This window comes from Drosophila tropicalis, unplaced genomic scaffold, assembly GCF_018151085.1.
Source record: "Drosophila tropicalis isolate 14030-0801.00 unplaced genomic scaffold, ASM1815108v1 contig_39, whole genome shotgun sequence".
Classification (NCBI taxonomy): domain Eukaryota; kingdom Metazoa; phylum Arthropoda; class Insecta; order Diptera; family Drosophilidae; genus Drosophila; species Drosophila tropicalis.
The window spans coordinates 739,657-754,266 of NW_027172851.1; the positions used below are offsets into that span (position 1 = coordinate 739,657).

The 14,610-nt window shown below is 39.5% G+C and overlaps 1 protein-coding gene and 1 long non-coding RNA gene across 2 annotated transcripts; one reads left to right on the forward strand and one right to left on the reverse strand.

Annotated features, from left to right (window-relative positions):
• Nucleotides 1–4,381: 4,381 nt before the first annotated feature.
• On the reverse strand, nt 4,382–4,742 carry LOC137572577 (uncharacterized). The gene is made up of 3 exons (XR_011031704.1): nt 4,673–4,742; nt 4,521–4,590; nt 4,382–4,392 (listed from the first exon to the last, which is right to left on the reverse strand). It is a non-coding gene; the product is annotated as an uncharacterized lncRNA (long non-coding RNA).
• A 2,956-nt stretch (nt 4,743–7,698) lies between these two features.
• Sos (Son of sevenless) lies at nt 7,699–13,602 on the forward strand. The gene is made up of 7 exons (XM_068284320.1): nt 7,699–9,057; nt 9,125–9,482; nt 9,549–10,468; nt 10,547–11,395; nt 11,461–12,342; nt 12,402–13,083; nt 13,151–13,602. Exons 1-7 carry the CDS (start codon nt 8,056–8,058, stop codon nt 13,192–13,194), a joined length of 4,737 nt encoding a protein of 1,578 aa, XP_068140421.1. The 5' UTR covers nt 7,699–8,055; the 3' UTR covers nt 13,195–13,602.
• The last annotated feature ends 1,008 nt before the right edge of the window (nt 13,603–14,610 follow it).

Sequence of the window (14,610 nt, forward strand, 5' to 3'; positions counted from 1 at the left end):
TGCCGAAAGGTATTACGCAACTCATGTGATCAGACCAAGTCTATCCGTGAGGCAGCGGGTGGGCAATGTGTTGACTCCGGAGTCGCCGCTGTTCAGGAACCGGATCGGCTTTACCCAGGTGAGCATATCTTTTAAGTTTCTTACTTAAATTTAATAATTTTTATATTTTTTTCTGTATTATAATTGCAGGACGAAACACCAAGTCATTCCTCATCCGCCAGGGCCAATGCAAACTAATGCGAAGTGTTACGATGCGAAGCTGCCTCCTTGCTTCATAACTTGTGGACGAATCAATTCCAGTTTTTTGCCCAGATGTTACTTGAATTTTTTGATGTCTACAAAAGTTATCCTGGAAGTAACAAATTCCAACTATTGTTACTATTCATGAAGCAGCAGCTAATGGGTTACCATTTGACGAAGGAAGTGGAGAATATTTTCAATGGGAAAAGTCGTTTTAAATGAATTAAAATGCACTTTATCCATGTCGTCAACATATATATAGTGTAATATTTTTGGATTCCATATGATGCTGTCAAGAAGGTTTACGATGCCAGAGTAAGTTTCCTAAATGATAAGAAACCAAGAACTCCATTAAAATGCATATCTTTCTGATTGTTAGCAATATATTGCCAGCTCTCACCCTGGACTGGACGTTTCTATTCACTGCTGGATCCATAATATGCCGAAAAACATATACCAAGTATTGCATCTGTGTCGCAACATAAGCCTACATAATGGTCATCTTTCTATTTTGATATGCAGGTGGTTTAATATCTGAGAGTTATCATTTGCTGAGCTTTCCGTTGACGGAAACATTTGCCTGTTAAAAGATCAAAAGTTGTTATAGATTTCTAAAATTTATATTTCTACTGTTCATTCACACAAACTTCGCATTTCAAGGGCTTTTCACCACTATGAATCCTCTGATGATTATGCAGAGTGGATATCTCCTTGAAAGCTCTCTCACAGAAACACACATGAGGCTTGTCTTCGCTGTGGTAGACCAAAGGCTTATGGTACGATTGTTGGAACATGAATATGCGGGCGCATTGTTGATGAAACCCCTGTGCACCTGGATGACTCGGACAGCTACAAGTAAGGAATCAAGCAAGCAAGAAAAAAGATTAATTTTTTTAGACTAAATTTGTTATGTTTACAGTTGCCGTAGCTACCACTCGCCTTGCGCTGTAGATCTGTTAGCTTGGTCGTCTGTTCACTGCCGTTGGATGATGATAGTTGGTGCAGCGGTTACAGCAGCGGTGTATGTTGGTGAATTATCTATAGTATGATGCCACGAATCCTTATGTCGTCCATTTATCCATATTGGCCCATGAAGTGGCCCTAAATGGGTATGTCAAATTCACAGTTTCATATATTTCATAAATTAAATTCTTATCTCTTCTTTTCGTTTTTAGATATGGCCAAATGATATCACAATCTCTAATTGACTTTTGCCACATTAGGCAACATTGTTTGTTTCCGACGAAGGGTGCGAACGTGTACAGCAGATGAAGACTAACAATGCTCTGGTATTGGCCCTTTACAAAACAATGCATTTGAATGGAAATTTCATTCAAACCTTGGCACATACTCAGGCAAAATCGAGTGCACCACCCTCGCCGAGTAACACGTTTAGTTAAGTCAACCTACACCTGGCTCGGAGACAACAAACAAAAGTTTAGGATTCTGCTTCATGCATTTAGTGCGACAACCAGAGATCCAGGAGAAGGCTTTCGAGGAAATCAAAGAGCATGTGGGTCTGGATCGCATTCCCGAGTGGTACGATCGCCTGAAATTGCCATATTGTGAAGCCAAAGGACACCATGCTCATAGCCTGTTTTCGTGGCATTCTAATCAATCCGATCAATTTTCCCTAACCTCTGACCCTTGATCCAACACGCTACCTAATCGATGGCCAATTGAAATTATCCAAAGCCTTCAATCCTTTCGGTTTCGGACGACATCGCTGCATGGGAGATCTTCTGGGCAGGCAGAATCTATTCATGTTTACCACAACTGTTTTCCAGAACTTCAAACTGGTCGCCCTACCGGATCAGATGCCACAGGATGTGCCATTGGAGGGGGCCACAGCGGCACTGATTGATATAAAAATCCGAAGGAACCTATTGAGGACAGATTTCGGAAGCCATTCTCAATTAATTTTACAATAGATAAAACTTTTTATCTTTAAGTCTATTTTATACAACCATAATTTTAATACGTAGTGAGAATATATCACTTAAGAAAACTTGAAAATATTTGCCCTAAAAATTAATATGAATCCATTTATTTTCATTTAATTAAAAATATATTACACAAATTTGTTAATGATTACAAGTACAATTCTTAACATTCTGTCACAATCTATTATATGTAATAATTCAATTATTTTTTACTTTGTAGTTATTTATGAAATATTAATTTATAATTATTATTGTTCCTTCCAAATAAATTACGACGCGGTGGCGGCGATTAACGCAAAAGGGAGCGTTATTTGGTGCTCCCGCATCAAATACATCGCGTTCGGATTCGCCAGAACTGCTTTCGCCTTGTATATACATTTTCTTGTATCCAGTGTGTCGCCAACGACAATAACATTGATTGACGGCATTATTGGCAAGTTGGAGGAATTCCTCAGAAAGAGTGGCACTTTGGGCAATGTGATTGCTTACGTTTGCGATGGATGCCCCGTAAACATGAAATTTCGAAAGGAATATAAGGGCCAAGTCCCCATTGTTTAAGACTACCAGCATTTTGCCAAGATCGCAATTAAAACGCACCACCACATTGACGAGACCCTACATGCCATCTACTGCAGCACCTATGTACACAACTCCCACGTACATGGCTGCAGTAGATGGGATGTTCCATAAAATCCCTTTTGCCATCGGAGATGCAAAAGGGATATGATTTGGAAGTGAGTTACATAAAGATACTACTTGCGCGATTAAGTAGCTTTTATGAAAGGAACGGAATCAATCAGGACATATCAATTAAGGAATGTAACAATAATATGTTAGAAATGATTGGTCTGTTTGTCCGATACGCTGGCAAACAATATTTACGTATAATAAAGCCCAAAGCATTAACTATTAACCAAAGGAGACAGGGGCTTAAACAGTTGGCTTTTATTATATTTAAAAGTCATCCTGTTTTCAAATAGTAATAAGCCAAACCATTTTTTTCCTTTATTTTCCATTTGTCCGTAAAATAAGATATGTAAATTTCACTTTCACATCCTGATTTGTTTTGTAGTCACTTCCAAATTTTTTTTTTAAACATGGACCAAAATAATATTGTGAGTAATACAAATACTTATTATGAAGTATTCATTCGTTCTTTTATTGTCGTTTACGGGGTTACCTGAAAGTTGCATAGCCTAGTGACAACATGGCTAACAATGTGGCAACTGTACCCAATTTAGATTTGGCAAGTGTCAGATAGCTAAACTTTCATTTCCTTTCCACAGACAATTGCTGCTGGTTCTCCTGAAAAGAAAAAAATTTCAACATGAACGAAAACAGTCTGAACAGGATGGTAAGTAAGATAAACTATGTATATATTAATTATCATAAATATACATATGTATATCGCTAAAAATATATTTAATAAATTAAATTTCTAATTTTTCTTCCACAGTTTGATTACTTAAAGGAAGTAAACGCCGTTCATGATCGGCATCTTGAGAGGCAGCACACGGTTGCAATGAAGATGCTTGAAGCACCCAGATCGGCCCACCCACCACCGACATCAACACCGACACCAATACACGCAGGAACACAGACAGCAACACACGCAGCAACACAGACAGCAACACACAAACGAACACTGACACCAACACACACAGTAACACACATACCGACAAACATCATCGACAGCCCTACAGGTCCTGGGAATATCAACCTCAGTGAGGACCTCTTTTTGGAGGACTTTGAGAGTATTCGCGACGATATTCGAAAAGTCTTCGAAAAAGGGGTCCTGCGCCATTGCGAGAGGCATATCAAGAAATGAAGTTATGGGAAAACAGGGAGCTCCTGGACCTTCTGGGGCACATCCCACGAAGGGGTGCCGATATGGCTGTAATAAAAGAAATTATGAAGGAGCAACCCGCAAAAAGGCGGAAAGTGGAGGTTTCCAAACGGAAATCTCCACTTTTGGGAACTTTCCCAAACCCTACCTGAAATTCGTGGCCTATACATATTTTATAATAAATATATTTTATAATGTCATTTAATTTCTTGTGTATTTAATTTTTTTGCTTTTTATTGTGTATTGAATATTTTTATTTATATTTATATTCGTCTTGAAGCTTCCACAGATTCGGTCCATTGACCTTGCAACACTGGTCAAATTCTTGATTTGTTCTCAAAATTAATAATTAAAAAAATAACGCTTTATTATTCGTTATTATGATTAGGTTTAAATAGTGTTCAGTAAATCGTGTATATGTGTATAGAAGGGAGATAATAATTAATTGAAGATGACAATTATTATAAAAAGCAGAGATTTTTCAAAATTACCGCCAATAACCGCCACATTTTCCAACACTATCTCTTGACACTTCCCACCACTGCAGAAAGAAAACAAGAACTTCCATCACAAAGAGGAATACGAATCCAGCTTAAAGAGGAATACGAATCCAGCCTAACTTCAATGATTTTGCAACACTTACCTTTGAGGAATTTAAGTAACAGACACGATACATTGACACATTTTGATTTATTTTTTTATTTTAATTGGGTTTAAAAACGGAGAAGGACTATGGCACAAAGATGGTTTATAGAAAAATTTCATTACGAAAACTTAATGATTTAGAATTGTGCCATACACAAATGAGTTAATTTTAATGATGTTTTACAACACTATTAAATTGAAAACACGAAGTTTCAACACTAATTAAAAGTAAACAGTGTTATTTAGTGTTTTTTGTTTTTGCTTGCCAAAATATTTCTAAACTTGGCAACACTAGATTGAAACGTCAAAGTAAACAATTGGCGACTACGCTGTCTCCGTATTTGACAGGTGCCAATTTGGTTCGATACGAACCTGGGGAAATGTTGAGTTAGGGTTAGGTCCTAAGTGGCGTACGTGACTGTACCAAGTTTGACTGAGGTCCAAAGAAAGTAGTTACGCACGATATGATTGTTGTGCCACGAATCTAGCATAAAGAGGAATACGAATCCAGCCTGAAGAATCATGCATGAATCCAGTGCTGCAAAACGAAATATCGATAGTATCGAGTCATGGTGCATGAATTCAACATGTTCAACAGTATTTTATCGTGTAAAAATTGGTAGCTTATTGGCTGGCACTGCTTTGGCAAGCAGTTTCCTATTCCTTACCTTGATTGTTCAGGGAATTAGAAGTTGTATCTCCCGTTGGGGCTTTTGTCAGCGTTTCTATTGCTGTGCCAATCGGAATAAATGTTGGACAGCATTGAGAACTATAAGAGTGAACTGTTGGAACGTTTACGTGAGAATTATGCCCAGCAAGTGCATCGCATACGAGAGAATTGTGCCCAGCAAGTGGAATGGATTCAAAGTAGCTATACCACACAGGCCAAGCATATTAAAGAGTTCCGTGACATGGGCTCAAATCATCTGACTGCCCTCAAGGATCAATATTACGATCAGGTTAAGAAAGTACGCGATTATTCCGCCAATTAAGCTGGGTGCGTGAGAACTATGTCTTCCAGCGCAATAAGATCAGGAAATTTAGTGCCCATCAAGTCTTACGTCTGCGTGAGGGCTACATAATATTTTAGAAGCAAAACAATGACCGACTCAGTTAAAATGAAAGCATTTCGAAAACATCTTTTTAAATTGAGTGCTATATCCAGCTCAAAAATCTATGGACTTTATCTTTAATTCTTGTCTGAGTGCAATACATTTCAGTCTCATATTTTCATGTGTTTTGTAGAAACAAACATTATGCGACTCCCATTGACCTGCTAAAATACATTCTTCTGTAAGTAAATAAGACAAATTCATGTTCATATTAAGAAATTTCCGTATGAATTTTTTTTCAATCACTCATTTTTTTGTTTTCATAGACTTGCATTTATTTCGACCTGGCAATATGCGACTAACGTCATCTGTGAAGTAGAACTCCTAAATTATCTGAACTGTTTCTGAATCCATTGGTTGTCCAAGTTTTGGATGTAAATGAGCATCAAATCCGTGAGTAGCTTGCAATTTCTTTGCCCTTGATGACATTCTGCGCGCTACATTAAAGATGCTAGCCATTCTACTATTACTCCAATGAATGGGTACTGTAATAGGTGAATGGATTTTCGCATGGTGTGACGTTTCGTGATCTACCACTTTTTTGCTGTCAGAAATCTATTTTTCATAAATTTCCTTCATTTCACTTAGCCTTTTTTTCGCAGGGGGCTTGTAATCTGGATCCCGATTTTTGCCTTTATGTTCAAACCCAGGGTCCTTAGACAAGGATACACATGGTTTTTTAGCCCGTCGTATGGCAATCTTTGGATCTGCGTTTAATACAATTTAAAGATTGATTTTCCAACACATTTGAATTCATTTATGCACTATTCTTCTTGAGGGTTTACAGAGATAATTAGGCAAAAATATTACCCAATTTACTATAATTTTAAAGTTGTCGATTTAGACAAAACATATGAATTACGGAAAAACCAAACCGGTAATACCAAGAGCTTTCAGATGGGCAATAATAAATCCTGTGCACGAATCAATAATGCATCTAGGCTGGGAGAAGACGTTGGTCTAACCTCCGATGAAATTGCCAACTTTGAGTCAGTTGGTTATGTTATGAGTGGAAGTCGTCATCGTCGTATGGAGGCCGTCCGTATCCGAAAGGAGAATCAGTTGTACTCAGCCGATGAGAAGCGGGCTCTAGCCATGTTTAGCAAGGAGGAGCGACAGAAACGAGAGAACAAAATTCTATCACAATTTAAAGACATGATTCACTCTAAACTTCAGGCTAAGGATAAAAAGTAAAACCACTATAAATTAAATAGAAAGTAACAATCAATTGGAAAGCTAACTGAGAATGTAATCTTTGTAATTAAAAGAATATTTAGACAAATGTCGATATATAGTTTATTATTAATCTGTAATACATTTTAAGTCTCAAACATTTTTTTGTTTTTATCAGGACATTTGTATTTGCTAAAATTTAAATTTAGCCGAAAAATAAAATGTAAACCACAAACTTAATAATATTAGGCGAATTAGACCAATTGGATTCCAAAAAATTGCTCTTTTAACAAAATGATGTAAATGTTTATGTGGTCAATGGAATGGATTGAAAGCCTTCTTATGACTGAGAAAATAATGATATAGAATTGCTAAAATAAAACAAGTTTAATAACATTATTTTAGAACTGCATTTACACGACTAAATAAAATAATAATTTCACAATTGTTTGCAGCTTTGGTAATTGTAATAAATAAATAACTTCATTAATAAATATATAACTTTATTCTATTAATGTTTTTAATGAGCTAATGCAAATGCTAATAAAAAGATTTATTTTGTACCAGCACAGTTTAAAAAAAACGGAATAATGGGCCAGTGGATAACATTTTTGGAACATGTCTCACATTCCATTGGTTCATTTACATGGTACCTGCAAGACGCTAACTTAACATTTAACAGAATCATTTCCGAGCGCTGTAAAAAAAAATAACAGCATCATTTGTAAAAACTGCTAAACAACAAACAACACTGAAGTCCATATCAAATCGAACGATAGAAAACCAAATCAGTGCAAAATAAACTAAAATTCCGATCGCATACAAAATGAAAAAATGAGTTTTAGATTAAAACAGACAAAGTTGCTGGGTGTTAACAAATAAAACTCAAGCGAAAATGCTTAGTGCTGCAATAAATGAAGAAAAAAAATTGTTAAAATTATCAGTTCTCTAAAATGTTAATTAACAGTGCGAGGCTACTGCAGCCTACAGACTTTGTGTGTTTTTTTGTTTTTGTTTTTAAGCTAACGGAAAATTAAGTATACGTACACAGATAGAGCTTAAAACAACATTAGGATAAATAAGTGCCGCTGCAAACATGTTTTCCGGCAGCAGCGGGCACCATAGCCATGTCATTAACTGTGCAGATGCTGTGCAAGATTGCGATGGCTATGATTTCACGAAAAATGAAAATGCAGCTCGCTGGCGTGGTCTATTCATACCATCGCTGCGCAAGGTGCTGGAGCAAGTGCATCCGCGGGTAACAGCCAAAGAGGATGCTCTAATGTATGTAGAGAAATTGTGTCTGCGCATTCTGGCCATTTTATGTGCCAAGCCGCTGCTGCACTCCGTGCAGGATGTGGAAGAGAAGGTTAACAAATCGTTTCCATCCCCCATTGATCAATGGGCTCTCAAGGAAGCAAACGAAGTGATTAATTCGAAGAAACGTAAAAGTGTCCTACCCACAGAGCGTGTGCACTCGCTGCTCCAGAAAGATGTGCTCCAATATAAGATCGATAGTTCTGTATCGGCTTTCCTTGTGGCCGTTCTGGAGTACATTTCGGCGGATATATTGAAAATGGCCGGGGATTATGTTTGCAAAATCTCGCATTGCGAGATCACCAAGGAGGACATTGAGGTGGTAATGAATGCCGATCGAGTGCTCATGGATATGTTCAATCAGAGCTCCGACCTGAAGCAAAACGTCCTGCCCAGTCCCCTGTCGCTGCCTCCGCAGAGAGCTAGCGCCACATATGAGGAGACTGTAAAAGAACTCATCCACGATGAGAAGCAATATCAGCGAGATCTTCACATGATTATTCGAGTTTTTCGCGAGGAACTGGTCAAGATTGTGCGTGACCCAAAAGAGCTCGAACCCATCTTCAGTAACATCATGGATATCTATGAGGTCACAGTGACGCTTTTGGGCTCACTCGAGGACGTCATAGAGATGTCGCAAGAACAAAATGCTCCCTGTGTGGGCAGTTGCTTTGAGGAGCTTGCCGAAGCGGAGGAATTCGATGTATATAAGAAGTATGCCCATGATGTGACCTCGCAGGCCTCCCGGGATGCCCTCACCCAATTGTTGGCCAAGCCAGACGTTAGTATAACCTAATTCATTCCCCTTTGACCCAATTGCTAAGCCAATATTATATTGATCCCCACAGGCTTTATCCCTGATCTCTGCTGGCCATGGCTTTCGCGATGCCGTAAAGTATTATTTACCAAAGCTTCTTTTGGTCCCCATATGCCATGCCTTTGTTTACTTCGATTATATCAAGCATTTAATGGATCTCAGTTCGTCGCAGGATGATATTGAAAGTTTTGTGCAGGTTCAGGGTCTGCTGCATCCTTTGCATTGCGATCTCGAAAAGGTAATGGCTGGTTTGTCCAAAGACCGTATGGTTCCAGTTAGTGGACGCGTGCGACGTCAATTGGCCATTGAGAGAACTCGAGAGCTGCAACTTAAGGTGGAGCACTGGGATGACAAAGATGTGGGTCAAAATTGCAATGAATTTATACGCGGTAAGTGGATCTACTCTCTTTAATACATATCACATAACTAATCCTATTTATTTTGAACTTATGCAGATGATTCTCTAAGCAAACTCGGTTCAGGGAAACGCATTTGGAGCGAACGGAAAGTGTTCCTCTTTGATGGCTTAATGGTCTTGTGCAAGGCCAATACGAAGAAGCAAACTCCCTCGGCTGGATGCACCGCCTACGATTATCGGTTGAAGGAGAAGTTCTTCATGCGACGCGTCGAGATAAATGACAGATCGGACACAGATGAGTTGAAAAATAGTTTCGAGCTGGTGACCCGAATGCAGCCGGCTATTGTTTTGACTGCCAAAAATGCACAGCATAAAAACGATTGGATGGCCGATTTAATTATGGTCAATACAAAATCCATGCTAGACCGCATACTGGACAGCATACTGCAGGATATTGAACGCAAACATCCGTTGCGCATGCCCAATCCAGAGATCTACAAGTTTGCCATACCCGATAGCAGCGAAAACATTGTGCTGGAGGAGCGCGAAAGCGCCGGAGTGCCCATGATCAAGGGAGCAACGCTGTGCAAGCTAATCGAACGCCTAACCTATCACATTTACGCGGATCCGACATTTGTGCGTACATTTCTTACCACATATCGATATTTTTGTTCACCCTCGCAACTGCTTCAATTGCTAATCGAACGGTTCAACATACCCGATCCGAGTTTGGTCTATCAGGATTGTGGAGCTGGTGGAGCTGGAGGATTGGCTGGCGGCGGTGATAAGGAGCACAAAAACTCTCAGCGTGAGGATTGGAAGCGTTACCGCAAAGAGTTTGTGCAGCCAGTGCAGTTCCGGGTTCTCAATGTGCTACGCCATTGGGTGGATCATCATTTCTATGATTTTGAGAAGGATCCCACATTACTCGACAAATTGCTGCATTTTCTGGAGCATGTGAATGGCAAGTCCATGCGTAAGTGGGTCGATTCTGTACTCAAAATTGTTCAGCGTAAAGTGAGTATAAACCCTTTCTTTGATATTGTCTGCCATTTGCTATGAATTCATTTTTTGTTTCTTTTCTCTAATGTACAGAATGAACAGGAAAAAAGCAATAAGAAGATTGTCTATGCCTATGGCCATGATCCGCCGCCCATTGAGAACCATCTGAGTGTGCCTAACGAGGAGATCAACCTACTCACCTTGCATCCTCTAGAGCTGGCACGTCAGCTAACGCTGCTTGAATTCGAAATGTACAAGAACGTGAAGCCATCAGAGTTGGTCGGGTCTCCATGGACCAAGAAGGACAAAGAACTAAAGAGTCCCAATTTGCTCAAAATCATGAAGCATACTACCAATGTGACCCGGTGGATCGAGAAATCCATAACAGAGGCCGAAAACTATGAGGAGCGTGTAGCCATAATGCAGCGTTCGATTGAAGTGATGATGGTTATGCTGGAGCTAAACAACTTTAATGGAATTCTCTCGATTGTGGCAGCTTTGGGTACGGCATCGGTGTATCGCTTGCGCTGGACATTTCAAGGACTGCCAGAGCGCTATCGCAAATTCCTTGACGAGTGCCGTGAACTGAGCGATGATCATCTTAAGAAATATCAAGAGCGGCTGCGATCCATCAATCCGCCCTGTGTGCCATTTTTTGGTCGTTATTTGACCAATATTCTTCATTTGGAAGAGGGTAATCCGGATTTGCTGGCAAACACGGAACTAATCAATTTCTCAAAACGTCGAAAAGTCGCCGAAATTATCGGTGAAATTCAACAGTATCAAAATCAGCCATATTGTCTTAACGAGGAGCCCATTATACGGCAATTTTTGGAGCAACTTGATCCATTTAGCGGTCTCTCAGACAAGGAAATGTGCGACAATCCATACAAAGAGAGTTTGCGTATTGAACCGCGTGGCTGCAAGACATGGCCTAAATTTGTAAGTACTCACCCTTACCTTATTATATCAAAAATCGATTATTAAATATAAACCTTGACTTTTAGCCACGTAAATGGCCGCACATTCCACTCAAATCGCCTGGCATTAAGCCGCGTCGTCAAAACCAACACAACAGCAACAGCAAAGCTCAGCCACAAACAGCTGCAGCAGCAACATCAGCAGCTGCGGTCGTCGTGCCATCAACCACAAATCTCAATCCTCCTCCATCCGGCATAGAACCTCCACAAGGGGCAGCCAATGTGTTGGGCGATCAAAGTCCCCAACATAATCCTCATGCTTTCTCTGTATTCGCGCCAGTCATTATACCGGAGCGCAATGGTACCAGCTGGAGTGGCACACCATTGCACCATCCGGCCAATCGTTCGGACACTAGCAATGGCGAGATGGCAGCGCCGGCCCCCCATTTACCACGAAAACCGGCAGCTCATGTATGGACCAATAATGCAATGGCAATGTCTGCAAACCCCACGGATACGTTTAGCCCAAGTTTGCTGGAACAGCAGCAACAGCATCAACTACCAGATACCACACACAATCCATTTGCTTTGGCAATGACCGATACAGATGCTCCGCCCTCACCGCTACCAAAACTAATAGTTAGTCCGAATCGGTCACCATTCCATGCGCGAACTCAATATAGTCCCACGCATAGCATAGCCAGTACGGTGACTCTCACGGGAGCAGCGAGTAGTTTAGCAGGGACAGAAGGGGGAGATTTGAGTCCTCAGCTTGGCGGCTTTTACTATAACAGCGCGCATCAACCTGGACAAGTAGGGGCAGTGCCCATTTCTCCGCATGTAAATGTTCCAACCGTTTCGAATATTGAGTATCGGGCAGTGCCTCCTCCACTGCCACCGCGACGTAAAGAGCGCACCGACAGCTGCGCCGATCTGGCCCAGAAGCGTCAGGCCCCAGATGCCCCAACGGTAAGATCAAATGTAAACGGTTTAAGATAATTCTTTACTAATCGTCTTGGGTTTTGCAGTTACCTCCACGTGATGGCGAACTAAGTCCACCGCCTATACCGCCCCGACTTAATCATTCCATGGGCAGCATAGGCAGCCATGGTCGGCATAGTCATGGCCAAGCAAAGGAGTTTGCGGGCAAGAACAGTTTGCTTCTACCCAATACTAGCAGTATTATGATACGTCGAAATTCGGCCATAGAAAAGCGAGCAGCAGCAGCTGCGCAACAACAACAGATGGGAGTGTCCAGCTCTCTTGGCTGCAATCAGACCACCACTTTTGTCACTGTGTCACAGTCGCAGACATCAACGGCTTCTGAGGAGCAGCAGCATCCGCCGCAATCGATCTCACCGGCTTTAAGCTCATCGACAACTACATCACCCATGACCCCCATGACTCCCATGTCCCCGCACATTCCCAGCAATCCTGTTGAGAGCACACATCAGCTTCGCTTGAAGCCGCAACAACCGCACCAGCAATCTCATCCTTTACCTACCCATCATCACCAGCATTCTCATCATCAGCAACATCATCATCCGCACCCGCATCCACTCCCACATGCCCATCCACAGACGCATAATGCCAGCCAATCACAAAACCGATCGTCCCCAAAGGAAATCTTCTCCATTTCTACAAGTCACGAGGGCACACCCAAACTTCCACCAAAACCTAGTCTAAGCGCAAACTTCTATAACAATCCAGGTGAGTGGAAATCATAATCTTCAAGTGATACGAAGCTATAATTTTCTCTCTTTGTTTCCTTATTCAGATAAAGGTACGATGTTTCTTTACCCAAGTACAAACCAAGAATAATATTGCCTGGCGATGTGATAGGACAAAAACACAAGAAATTAAACATATATATATATATACAGAAAATACAAAAATGATCCGTAATATTTGTCGGCATGAAATTGAAATTAAAACTATATATATAAATATATATATATATATCTATTCACACATACTTTGGTATGTGTGTTCCAGTAGCAAGAGTTATGCATATTAAGAACCGAATAAGACCTGAAGATTTGTGTTATTCGAAACTCACAAAACACACACACACACAGACACGCATACAAAAATTCAAATAAAATGGAAATTATGTTATTATATAATAATTATAATTATTATTATTATTATAAACAATTGTACATATTGAAAACCAACAACATTGTATTGATTATAAAACAATAAAGTATAACACTATTGTTAAACAGATTTCAAGTTGAATTATTTTCTACAAAAATATACTTCATTATCACATTTGAAAAAGTAACAACAACAATCTTTTCCGAATCCGAAAGATTTTGTCAACATCGAGACCTGAAGAAATTTTTTGTTTTTATGTTAACAATAAACAAACCAAAAACAAATGTATACCTAAACATATCTATATAAAGTAGGCGTAACTTCAATATTTTGAAAATGTAAAACATCAAATTCTGTGAGAAATTCCTGTCGAATTACTTTTGAAATTGACTCCGAAAAGAATTAACTAACTTGATTTTTCTTTTAATATTCTTTTCAGATCTTAAGAGAAGAAGATGTTATCTACAATCTATATATATGTTCTCGATCAGTGTGAAAAGTCGTTGACACTTTTTTTAATATAAAAAAATCTTTTCAAATGCAAAAATTATTGGAAAATGAAACTTATTGAAGTAATTAAAGACTTTTAAATGGCCCGCAATCCTATTTCACTAATGTTTTGATAGACAAAACAAATGAAATGTTATTTATAGAGAAGTTATTAAATACTTTGTAAAGTTAATTGGCTTCGAAAGAGTCTTCAATATTTCACAGAATTTGCATTACCTCTTATCAGTATTGTTCCTTCTTTAAGACCAACTGCTTGCTTGCCTAGTATGAAGAATTGGAGCTCAACTTAATTTTGGCTTTAAAGACTCATATAAGATTTGAATTCCTCATGAGCCCATTGACCTCGAAGAAACACAAAAGTTAAATACGAAAAGTATGTCATTAACTGTCAGGTCTAGACAAATGTTTGTATGTCCATAAGTTTACTTGGACTCCTAACCATTTCCAGCATAAGTTTAATGCCATTAACATATATCGTTAATTAGTTTAACTAGGAAAAACTGAGGGGGGAGAACCGACCAGTCTACTTGTGCATTTCAGTGCAATTAAGCTAAAAAAAAATTAAAACAACTTTGTTTTTGTTTAATTTCCTTTCGCTTTTCGAGATTTTTGTAACGTCATCGAAAG

Excerpts from the sequence above, each read along its gene's own strand:
- Sos (XM_068284320.1), top strand. The coding sequence starts at position 8,056 with ATGTTTTCCGGCAGCAGCGGGCACCATAGCCATGTCATTAACTGTGCA. Across the intron at positions 10,469-10,546 it reads TCAAAATTGTTCAGCGTAAA|AATGAACAGGAAAAAAGCAA; the intron begins GTGAGTATAAAC and ends TCTAATGTACAG. Across the intron at positions 13,084-13,150 it reads AAACTTCTATAACAATCCAG|ATAAAGGTACGATGTTTCTT; the intron begins GTGAGTGGAAAT and ends TTCCTTATTCAG.